A 13,059-nucleotide genomic window follows, 5' to 3' on the forward strand; every position below is an offset into this window, starting at 1 on the left:
ATTTCTCACAACAGCATGACTGTGGTGTTCTCTAGCTCAAGCTCCTTCACACCTTTTATAAACAACTTGCAGAATCATATTTTTTTCTTTTTAACATGTTGGCTGTTTCCCACCGAGAAAAGGTGACCCAAACATGTCCGCCGTTTCCCCCCCCCCCCCCCAAAAAAAAAAAAAACTATACTAAACAAAACCAAGCAAGTCACAGAATGGAGGGGTCAAACTCATAACAAGCCATTTCTCAAACTAGTAGACGTGTGTGCTATCCACTGCTGTGAAGAGGAAAATAAAGGGCTTTGAATTAACATACAAAGTACCCTAACCTTAAAAAAGACTTGAAAACAGGAATGATAAAAAAAAATTAAGAAAACAACACTATATTATGCTAGAACCTATTTTTTTTTTTTAACACACTGGCCATCTCCCACCAAGGCAGGGTGACCCATCATTCATACACAATCACTGTCTTTCCAGAGATGCCCAGACACAACACTTTAGAGGTCATCCCAAACAGCCAATATCCCAAACCCCTTCTTTAACCCGTAAACGGTCTAAACGTATACAGTGGAACCTCAAAAATCGAACGTATCACATATTGAACGTTTCGAAAATAGGACCATTTTTTCGGACAAACTGTGTCCCTATTATCGAACGCGCCCCTATTTTCAGACCGCCAGGTACGGGACCTGTCCGCTGGCCCGCTCTGTCCACGTCCCTGCGCAGGCGCCATGAGCAGTCTAGCTTTGTTTATGCTTGAGTGAACACTAACCTGCGCTCTCATTCACGCATTTTACGATTATTTCATTGTGTTTAGTGCTTGTGGGACTGTGAAATAAGCTACCATGGGCCCAAAGAAACTTGCTAGTGGTACCCCTGTGGTAAAGAAAGTGAGAAACACCATAGATGTGAAGAAGGAAATAATACAGAAGTATGAGAGTGGTGTGAGACTTGTTGAGCTTGCCAGGATGTATGGGAAAAACAAGTCGACCATCGGTTCTATCCTGGCAAAGAAAGAACAAATCAAGGAAGCTGATGTTGCGAAAGGTGTTAATATGCTAACCAAAAAAAGACCACAAATAGTTGAAGAGGTTGAGAAGTTGTTGCTGGTGTGGATCAAAGATAAAGAGATTGCAAGTGATAGTGTTTCAGAGACGATTATTTGCGAAAAGGCAAGGAAGTTGCATGCCGATCTGGTACAGGAAGCTCCTGGAACCAGTGCTGATAGTGAATTAAAGGCCAGCAGAGGTTGGTTTGACAGATTTAAGAAGCGTAGTGGCATACACAATGTTGTAAGACATGGCGAGGCAGTCAGTTCAGACAAACGGGCAGCTGAGAAGTTTGTACAGGAGTTTAACCCTTAAATGGTCCAAACGTATATATACGTTTTTTCAACATCTGAAAGTATGTAAAAAAAATGTAGATCTTTTTTGTTTTACATTTGAAAACGTGTAAAAAAAACTTTTATCTACATTTTTTTGGTTATATTTGAAAATATGTAAAAAAAAAAGTAGATCTACTTTTGTAGCACTACGAATTTGAACGTCAATCTCTTTGGACCGTTTAAGGGTTAAGGGGTACATAGACAGTGAAGAACTGAAACCTGAACAAGTGTTTAATTGTGACGAAACAGGCTTGTTTTGGAAGAAAATGCCAAAAAAGACCTTCATCACACAGGAGGAAAAGGCACTGCCAGGACACAAGCCTATGAAAGACAGGCTTACTCTTTTGTTCTGTGCTAATGCTAGTGGTGATTTTAAAGTGAAGCCTTTACTTGTGTATCATTCAGAAAATCCCAGTGTGTTTAAGAAAAACAATGTCTTTAAGAACAAGTTATGTGTCTTGTGGAAAGCTAATCATAAGGCATTGGGGAACACCCTGGGGTTGGAGGTGAGTGGTGAGGATGTGGAAGAGTTGGTGGAGGACCACAGGGAAGAGCTAACCACTGAAGAGCTTCAAGAGCTTCATCTGGAGCACTATCAGACCACAGCTGAGGAACTTGCTTCAGAGGAGGAGGAAGAGGGAGTGGATGAGGTGCCTTCTTCAAAGATTAAGGAGATTTGTGCCAAGTGGAATGATGTCCAAATGTTTGTGCAGAAGTACCACCCTAAGCAAGCTGAAACAAGCCATCTTTGCAACAAGTTCAGTGACAGAACCATGTCCCATTTTAGGGAAATGTTAAAGAGGCGCCAGAAACAGAGGACTGTGGTCAGTTATTTTGTGAGACAGGGGTCCAGTGACTCTCAAGCTGGTCCTAGTGGCATTAAAAGACAGAGAAGGGAAGTAACCCCAGAGAGGGCTTTACCTGAAGTCCTCATGGAGGGGGATTCTCCTTCCAAACACTAACCCCAACTCACTCTCTCCTCCTCCCTATCTTCCAGATGCCATCACCAATCTTCAATAAAGGTAAGTAAAAATATTATTTTATATGTATTACTATACATAATTAAAAACTATAGTATTTGTTGTATGTAAAGCTATAATTAATCTCTATAAAATGTATTTTTTGTGTGAATATTTTTGGGTTTCTGGAACGGATTAATTGTGTTTCCATTATTTCTTATGGGAAATATTGCTTCGAATTTCAGACTTTTCGAATTTAGAACTAGCTCCTGGAACGGATTAAGTTCGATTTTTGAGGTTCCACTGTATATACGTTTTTACTGCTAGTGCCCCAAACGTATACAGTAGGGCCCCACTTATACAGCGGGTTAGGTTCCAAGCTGTAACCGGAAAGCAGACATCGCCAGAAGGCCGAACGCCATTTTTTCCCATTTATAAATGTATATAAATGCCAGACAACAAGTTTACACTAAATTATATTAAGTTAGTAATAGAACTAGGCATTAAAAACACACAAAGTAAAATACATTCACAGTACATTCATTACTTATATTAAAGCATTTGTAATCTTAATGTAGGGAGAGAGGTGAGTAGTACTTATTTGTAGGAAATCAGGTGCAGGTAGCCCAGGTGTAGGTAACGCTGGCTCCCCGTCTCATACTTAACCCCTTGACTGTCGCAACCCCCAATCCTGAGGTGTCTCCTGGTGTCGCAAAATTTAAAAAAAAAAAAATTATTTTTTTCTTATGAAATGATAGAGAATCTTTTCCCGATTGTAATGACACTAAAATAAACGAAATTTGATGGAAAACTGACAGAATTATGCTCTCGCGAATTTAGCAACCTAAGCGATATTTACAAAACGGCGATTTCGCCCACTTTGAGCCCTATTTTCGGCTAATTCCTTTGTTCCATTCGACCAAATTCATAGCTATTTCTTTAGAACTCCATTTTTTCTATCAACTGAGTACAAGAAACTGCCCATTTACCGATTTCAACTACCCAATAATGTGGTCAGAAATTTGCAATTTGGCCAATTTCACGAAAATTAAAAAATAAGACAATTTCAAAATAAGGTCCAGAATGAACAATGCAGACATTCCTGGCTCTAAAATAACATTTTCTTTGTTCATCAGTCATGTCTCCAGGCCCCTCTGATATTACTCTTGCTTTCTATTTTGAATTTTTATTCAAACAGAAAATAGAAGACTTACTATTATGCAGACTACTGCAATACTGTAATAATTGTATAAATAACATCAACCCATTCATGACTGCATATTAGAATGGTTAGTTGGACATTTATTGGACAATGACATAATTTGTGTACTTTTGAACATTGGCAAAAATCAAACATTTCCCCTACTTTGAGCTCCATTTCCAGGTTCTTTTTATAGTAAAACCAATCAAAATCACCTCTATTTCTATAATATGTTTTCCATTCTATCAAATGAGACCAAGAAAACGAAAATACAACCATAAATACTATACGAAAATAGACCACAAAGTCGGCATTTTAATTAAAAAAAAATGGTCAGTTTTTTTTTTTCTCATTACGCACTGCGTGCTCCAGGATTTTTTTTATATGGTGCACACTGACCACACAGACCCATTCTCTCACATGTGGGCCTACCAGCTTTCTCCTGCTTGATTTGAAGCCGCTAGAATTTATGAGTATATATACGTCAAACACGGTACCTCGTAAGACGTATATATACAGCCGCGACAGTCAAAGGGTTAATTAAAAAAAAAACGGTCGGAGTTTTTTTTTTCTCATTATGCACTGCGTGCTCCAGGATTTTTTTTATGTGGTGCACACTGACCACACAGACCCATTCTCTCACATGTGGCCCTACCAGCTTTCTCCTTCTTGATTTGAAGCCGCTAGAATTTATGAGTATATATACATCAAACATGGTATCTCGTAAGACGTATATATACGGCCGCGACAGTCAAAGGATTAATATATGATATTTAAAACATCCCAGAGAGGTAAAATACACATACAGTACACTCATTATTTACCTTAAAATATGTGTAATTTTAATATAGGAAGAGAGGTGAGTAGTATTTATTTGTCGGAAGTCAGTGTAGGTAGCCGGTAGGTGTAGCCCGCCTGGGCTACACCTACCGGCTACCTACACTGTTGCCCAGAGCCATATTATTAACATCAACATACCTTGTTCACTGAATTTAATCATTTCTAACAACTACCTTTAGATGCCATCATAAACGAAGGGAAAAGTAATGAATAATTCATGCCGAAAATTGTAAACAAAAGCGGAGTGTGGGAGTTGCTGGGCCAAATGCAGATTCATACACGTTTTCTCTGATGGCTGAGCAGAGAAAACGTAATGTTGTCCCTCCACCCGGCTACCACACAGGTCCACAAGTATTATCAGAGCACATATAAAATATGTAATAAATGCCAGACAAGTTTACACTAACTTATTTTAAGTCAGCAATAGAAATAGGCATTAAAAACACAATGAAAGGTAAGATACACACAGAGTACACTTATTACTTACCTTAAAATATTAATATTAATGCATGAGAGGTGAGTGGCAGGGTGTTTATTGAATAAAATCAAGAATGGCACACCATCATCCTCTAACTTGGCACTTAAAGCAAGAGTCTTACGACTCCTCTTTTTATCACAGCTAACCTTAGACGCCATCGTCAATGAGAGCCAACTAGTTAACGAAAGAATAAACGAGAGAGAGAATGAGATACAGAGTTGAGACAATGTAAGAACACAAACTGAACAGGTAGTGGGCGATCACTTGGTCAGGTGAAATAAATGCGTATTAATGTGTGTCTACTTTTAGTTCATTCACGTACGTTTGTAAGAGTTTGTAAAACATTTACCTCAATATTTTTTTTTATAATAATAATTACCTCACAATACAAATACTCTTACATTGTGTACAAGTTGTACAAGTTAGTAAAGAATAAACAAACAGCAACACACCATTTTTAGAGTGAATGAAGATATTATTATTATTATTATTATTATTATAAAAAGCACTAAACCCACAAGGGTCGTGAATATATAGAGTAAAGGCATACGAAAAGAGTATTTTTCTACAGTTATCCCCCAGTTTGACTAGAGAAAACATAATTCTTCCGACACTACCTACACAGCAGCTTTGTAAAAAACCTCGTATTTACGTCAATTTTTATTCTGTGAGTGTATGTATCATGTTTATATGCTATGTAATGGGTTTCTTATATAATTTTGAGGAAAATATCATAGATGGATTAATGAAAATGCCTATATTAATGTAAAATAAGACATTTAGTGCGCCCAAGAGTGATTATTATTACATAGTATTGACATCATGAGTAGAGAGAGACTTAGTGATTTTAATGTGTACCTGCACACCAGCACAGTGTTTAAGTATATTTAGGTACGGGTACACATAAGTATAATTATCAGAGTACATATAAAATACGCAGTAACTTTGAAACACTTGAAATTTTGGAAAGTTTCCTGACATAATAGATGTGGTCACGGAGAATGTAAACAAACCGGGTGGGAGGCGCCGTATTTGAAAGACAGCTTGCCATATAGCAAATTTTGGTCATAATTTGACATCGCCGTATTAGTGGAATGACGTAAGGCGAAACGCCCTAAAGCGGGGTCCTACTGTATATATGTTTTATTTGTCATACATTCAACATTGCCACGATAAGCCTGAGTCGCCTAGACATGAGAGAATGGGTGTGCACACTCACTGTGTGCCATATTAAAATAAATGGGGATGCCTGAGTACCATATGCTCTTTTTTCCTATTAAAAAACAATTTTTTTTTTTCTAAAAAAATTTGGGGCACTACGGGAGAGAACGTATATATACGTTTGGACCGTTTACGGGTTAAAGTGTAAGAATTGTACATCCCACCTCCAGGACTCAAGTCCTGCAAACTGGCTTCCCTGAATTCTTTCACAAAACATTACCCTGCTCACACTCCAACAGCTTGTCAGGTCTCAAAAACCATTCGTCTCCATTCACTATCTAACATGTTCACACATGCCTGCTGCATGTCCAAGCCCCTTGCACACAAAACCTCTTTTACCTCCTCCCTTCATCCTCCTCCCCTCCACTACAGATTTATACACCCTCCAAGTCATCCCATTTTGCTCCATCCTGTCTGAACGACCAAACCACCTCAACCTATTATAATTTTATTAACACATCGGCTGATTCCCACCAAAGCAGGGTGGCCCAAAAAAGAAAAACTTTCATCATTATTCACTCAATCACTGTCTTGCCAGAGATGCTTTACACTACAGTTTATAAAACTGCAACATTAACACCCCTCCTTCAGAGTGCAGACACTGTACTTCCCATCTCCAAGACTCAAGTCCGGCCTGCCGGTTTCCCTGAATCTCTTCATAAATGTTACTTTGCTCACACTCCAACAGCGTGTCAAGTATTAAAAACCTATTATATTGCATAAATTTATAAAGAATAAACTAAAGCCAACACCAAAATAAGGGATTAAAATTTATCACCAAAATTGTTGAATCAGAAGTAGATCCACAAGACATTAAATTACACCAAATTCATCTGTAGTGATTTCAGTGTGCTAGACATGAGCTTCCAGCATATATACCTGTTGTCCAATAATGCCTCCCGAGATCACCAGCTCAGTGGCTCTTACAATTTCTTGAAACAGAAAGAAAAAACAGCAATCCTATCAGAATGCATACCACTTAAAAGGCTTTTGTTTCACACTAATATGAGAAGACAGTAGTATCTCCTCGAATAATTGCTGCCTACCAATCTACCACTGTAGCTACACAGCTATAAATAACCCACAGGACACAAGGGTCACATTCCCTGGCCAAAGCACATTCAAAACTGAAAATGTACAAATCTTAAAGAAATGAAAATGAAAACCTTGAAATATATATTGAAAAAGATAGATGCAATAAGCAATCCTGTAACACTTATAAGAGTAAAATCTATAAAAGCCCAGGTAGTTCCCACTCAAAATATTATGTACTAAAGTAGCAAGGTTACCAAAATATTTTACTACCTTTACCTTACTTGGAGAAAAAAATTTTGAAGCCTTCAGTCTCACTGGTCACAAAGCTGCCATGGCACAGCACAGTGCTGGCAAGGCTTATAAGGACCATCCACATTTCCTATTCTTCAACTAACCCACACACTGAAGAGGAAATGATAAATGACAGTTCTTGACTTGATAATGATCCAGGACAGACAAACATTGTCTAAAATGTCATCTCCAAATTCCAGGTTAGCTGTAAATTGTTCCACCATATTATTGTGACTTATTCTAAATTTCTAATAGTAAAACAAGAACAGCCCTAGGCAGTAGGATGGTAGACAGCAACCACCCAGGGAGGTACTACCACCCAGGGAGGTACTACCACCCAGGGAGGTACTACCACCCAGGGAGGTACTACCACCCAGGGAGGTACTACCACCCAGGGAGATACTACCACCCAGGGAAGTACTACCACCCAGGGAGGTACTACCACCCAGGGAGGTACTACCACCCAGGGAGGTACTACCATCCTGCCAAGTGAATGTGAAATGGAAACCTGTAATTGTTTTACATGATGGGAGGATTGCTGGTGTCTTTTTTTTTTTTTTTGTCTCACAAACACACAGGATATCAGGTATATCTTGCTACTTCTGCTTACACTTAGGTCATATTATACATGAATGTACATGGATATATATATACATGTCCATTTGGGTTTTCTTGTTTTTAAATCCTTTTGGGGTAGGTCCCATTGTTCTATAGCTCTGAAGTGTAGGTCAGACCCATTGTTCTATGCCATGAGCTCAGCTCACTCAGATAAGCTGTGAGTGGTAAATTTGGGCCTAGATATGAGAGAATGGGTCTATGTGGTAAGTATGCACCATATAAAAAAAATCCTGCAGCAAGCAGTGCATAATGGGAAAAAACACTGTGAATGTGAAATAGAGATGATTTTGATTGGTTTTAGGACTGAAAGTAATTTGAAACTGAGCTCAAAGCAGTGGAAATGTTCTATTTTTGTCAATATTCCAGAGTACACAAATTATATAAGAAGGACATTAAATTAGTCAAACTAGATCACACGTCTAATACGCATCCAACTGATCGGTCTAATACGTATCCACAAATGCGCTGACATTATTTATACAATTATTACAATAACACAGTAGTCTGCATAACAGTAAATCTTCTATTTTTTGTGTGAATAAAAATTCAAAATGGAAAGGAAGCGAAATATAGGAGAGGCCTGAAGATGTGACTAATAAATAGAGGAAATGTTTTAATGCCAGGAATGTCTACATTGTTTACTCTGGACCCTATTTTGAAATTGGCAAATTCTGAATTTTTATGATATTTCTGATGACTTTACTGGGTATGTAGTTGAAATAAGTAAATGGGTGGTTTCTTGTACTCGATCGATAGAATAGAAAGAATACTAGGGAAATAGCTATGAGTTTGGTTGACAAACAATGGAAATGGCCAAAAATAGGGCTCAAAGTGGACAAAATCTCTGATGCGAAAATATTGTTAAGACTGCAAACTTTGTGAGTGTAATTCCATAAGTTTTCCATCAAATTTCATACTTTTGGGTTCATTATCTTTGGAAAAACATTCTCTATCATTTCATATGATTTTTTTTTTTTTTTTAATTCTCTGTCCTTGAGAGCAAGTTTCAGATCATGGGCTCCAACCCTGAAAAGGTTAATAGTTCTTGCTCTTCTTTATTTCCTTTTATCTCCATAGGGAAGCAGAAAAGAATTCTTCTTCTGTAAGCCATGCGTGTCATAAGAGGCAACTTAAATGCCGTGAGCAAGGGGCTAGTAACTCCTTCTAATGTAAATATTGCTAAAGTTAAAAAGAGAAACTTTCATTTTCCTTTTTGGGCCACCCTGCTTCGGTGGGATACGGCTTGTTTGTTGAAAGAAAGAAGACAAAGTAAAACAAGTTTTTCTTTTTAGGTCACCCTGCCTTGCTGGGATATGACCAATGCGTTGAAGAAAAAAGAGATATAAACACAAAATTAAGAAAGTAATTTATAAATGTACAGTGGTACCTCAAGTTACAAACTTAATTCGTTCCAGAAGGCTGTTTGAGTGCCGATACCGAACGAATTTGTTCCCATAAGGAATAATGCAAATTAGATTAGTCCTTTTCAGACCCCCAAAAATACACTAACAAAAGCACTTACAAAAATACACTTACATAATTGTTCGAGTTGGGAGCTGTTCAAAACTCGAGGTACCAATGTACATATTTTTTTTACTACATCAGCAGTCTCCTACCAAAGCAGGGTGACTGAAAAAAAAAACACATTTGCCATCATTCATGCAATAGCAACCTTGACCTAAGTGTGAAAGCAACACAATTAAAGTAACTCCAAACTTCAACATCCTCACCTCTCTAATTCTGCCGTGAAGTGTTTTAATATATGTATTATGAAGCTCAAAATATTGTATTTTTGTTTTTAACACACTGGCCATCTCCCACCAAGGCAGTATGACCCAAAAAAGAAGAAATGAAAGTTTTCCTTCTTTTTACATTTAATAATTTACACAGGAGGAGGAGTTACTAGCCCCTTGCTCTCAGCATTTTAGTTACCTCTTACAATACACATGGGTTACGAAGGAAGCATTCTTCTCCACCTCTCAATAGAGAAAATATTGTAATATAACCCTGAAAAAAGCAAACAGAAATGTTTAAGACTTACCATGAGCATTTTGAGTATGATCATGTGCGTGATCATGTTTCCACCGCTTGTAAGGTTTCCATGCTGCATCTGTTATGGACATGGACAGAGCGGGGTACTGGACGGGCAATTCGGACACTGACACAAGTCTAGCGATGCCACCGCCACCACCGCCATTCTTCACAACAAAGTTTCCTCCTGCGCCAGTCAATGCACTAGTGCCACCTCCAGTGCCGCTACTGGTATTACCATCTTGATACACAGCAATTACATACATAACCTGAAACAAATGTGATATAACTTAGTATGTACAGGAGGGCCTCATGTATTCAGCACCTTTCTGGTGTTCCACATTTTCGTTGGCTTTCAACTGAACCATTGCTTATTATGTTCAATGCTTTTACTGCTTTTCTGCATAAGGGAAGGTCAAGCAGCACCATATTTTAAGGTAAATATTGTATGTACTGTGTATTTATTTTGCTTTATCTGTTTTTATGCCTTGCTACCATATTAAGCACTTAATATATAAAAGTGTAAACATGTTATAAGGCATTTTAGATGCATCTGATAACGTAAAAAAAAAAAAAATACTTTTCCACCCACTGGTAATTTCTGCTTATCGCAAAGGGTCGGGAACCCAAGAGCCATACAAGTACTGTATTTAAAAAAAAAAAAAAAAGGCTTTGTTTTCTATTTTAAAATTATTGACCATATACAGGATTATGTAGAGTAAAAGAAAGGTTGGATGTGAAAAGTGGGTTATAGTAAGCATATATGCACCTGGAGAAGAGAGAAGTGTAGAGAGAGAGAGAGAGATTTTGGAAAATGTTGAGTGAATGCGTGGGGAGTTTTGAACCAAGTGTGAGAGTAATGGTGGCTGGGGATTTCAATACTAAAGTAGGCAAAAATGTTGTGGAGGGAGTAGTAGGTAAATTAGGGGTGCCAGGGGTAAATGAAAATGGGGAGCCTTTAATTGAGTTATGTGTAGAAAGAGGTTTGGTAAAAAGTAATACATATTTTATGAAGAGGATAAATAAATATACAAGGTATGATATAGCACGTAATGAAAGTAGTTTGCTAGATTATGTATTGGTGGATAAAAGGTTGATGGGTAGGCTCCAGAATGTACATGTTGATAGAGGGGCAACTGATATATCGGATCATTATTTAGTTGTAACTACAGTTAGAGTAAGAGGTAGATGGGAACAGAGAAAAATAGCAACAACAAGCAAGAGGGAAGTAAAAGTGTATAAACTAAGAGAGGAGGAAGTTCGGGTGAGATATAAGTAACTATTGGCAGAGAGGTGGGCTGGTGCAAGTATGAGTAGTGAGGGGGGGGGAGGGTTGAAGAGGGTTGGAATAGTTTTAAAAAATGCAGTATTAGAATGTGGGGCAGAAGTTTGTGGTTATAGGAGGGTGGGTGCAGGAGGAAAGAGGAGTGATTGGTGGAATGATGAAAGGGTGTGATAAAAGAGAAAAAGTTAGCTGAGAGGTTTTTACAAAGCAGAAGCATTATAAGAAGAGTAGAGTATATGGAGAGTAAAAGAAAGGTAGAGAGAGTGCAAAAGGAGAGCAGATGATAGAGTGGGAGAGGCACTGTCAAGAAATTTTAACGAAAATAAGAAAAAATTTTGGAGTTAAACAAGTTAAGAAAGCCTAGAGAACAAATGGATTTGTCAGTTAAAAACAGAGTAGGGGAGTTAGTAGATAGGGAGATGGAGGTTTTGGGTAGATGGCGAGAATATTTTGAGGAACTTTTAAATGTTGACGAAGAAAGGGAAGCGGTAATTTCATGCACTGGCCAGGGAGGTATACGATCATTTAGGAGCCAAGAAGAACAGGATGTGAGTGTGGGGGAGGTGCATGAGGCATTACGTAGAATGAAAGGGGGTAAAGCAGCTGGAACTGACGGGATCATGACAGAAATGTTAAAAGCAGGGGAGGATATAGTGTCGGAGTGGTTGGTATTTTTGTTTAATAAATGTATAAAAGAGGTTGTAAAAGAAGTAAATGCTTAGGGTGTTTGGGAGAGGGGTGGGATTAAATTATGGGGAATCAAATACAAAATGGGAATTGACACAGTTGCTTTTTGCTGATGATACTGTGCTCATGGGAGATTCTAAAGAAAAATTGCAAAGGTTAGTGGATGAGTTTGGGAGTGTGTGTAAAGGTAGAAAGTTGAAAGTGAACATAGATAAGAGTAAGGTGATTTTTTTTTTTTTTTTTTTTTTTCAACAAGTCGGCCGTCTCCCACCGAGGCAGGGTGACCCAAAAAAAAGAAAGAAAATCCCCAAAAAGAAAATACTTTCATCATCATTCAACACTTTCACCACACTCACACATTATCACTGCTTTTGCAGAGGTGCTCAGAATACAACAGTTTAGAAGCATATACGTATAGAGATACACAACATATCCCTCCAAACTGCCAATATCCCAAACCCCTCCTTTAAAGTGCAGGCATTGTACTTCCCATTTCCAGGACTCAAGTCCGACTATATGAAAATAACCGGTTTCCCTGAATCCCTTCACTAAATATTACCCTGCTCACACTCCAACAGATCGTCAGGTCCCAAGTATCATTCGTCTCCATTCACTCCTATCTAACACGCTCATGCACGCTTGCTGGAAGTCCAAGCCCCTCACCCACAAAACCTCCTTTACCCCCTCTTTCCAACCCTTTCGAGGACGACCCCTACCCCTCTTTCCTTCCCCTATAGATTTATATGCTTTCCATGTCATTCTACTTTGATCCATTCTCTCTAAATGACCAAACCACCTCAACAACCCCTCTTCTGCCCTCTGACTAATGCTTTTATTAACTCCACACCTTCTCCTAATTTCCACACTCCGAATTTTCTGCATAATATTTACACCACACATTGCCCTTAGACAGGACATCTCCACTGCCTCCAACCGTCTCCTCGCTGCTGCATTTACCACCCAAGCTTCACATCCATATAAGAGTGTTGGTACTACTATACTTTCATACATTCCCTTCTTTGCCTCCATAGATAA

The 13,059-nt window shown here is 38.3% G+C and overlaps 1 protein-coding gene across 1 annotated transcript in view; it reads right to left on the minus strand.

Moving 5' to 3' along the window:
• The window catches only part of LOC128697683 (enhancer of mRNA-decapping protein 4), a 154,604-nt gene that overhangs the window by 78,111 nt on the left and 63,434 nt on the right, over positions 1-13,059 (minus strand). Inside the window, exon 9 of the mRNA XM_070099709.1 lies at positions 10,063-10,321. Coding sequence (XP_069955810.1) covers positions 10,063-10,321 — 259 coding nt within the window. The remainder of the gene's footprint in view (positions 1-10,062; positions 10,322-13,059) is intronic.

This window comes from Cherax quadricarinatus, chromosome 68 (assembly GCF_038502225.1).
Source record: "Cherax quadricarinatus isolate ZL_2023a chromosome 68, ASM3850222v1, whole genome shotgun sequence".
Classification (NCBI taxonomy): domain Eukaryota; kingdom Metazoa; phylum Arthropoda; class Malacostraca; order Decapoda; family Parastacidae; genus Cherax; species Cherax quadricarinatus.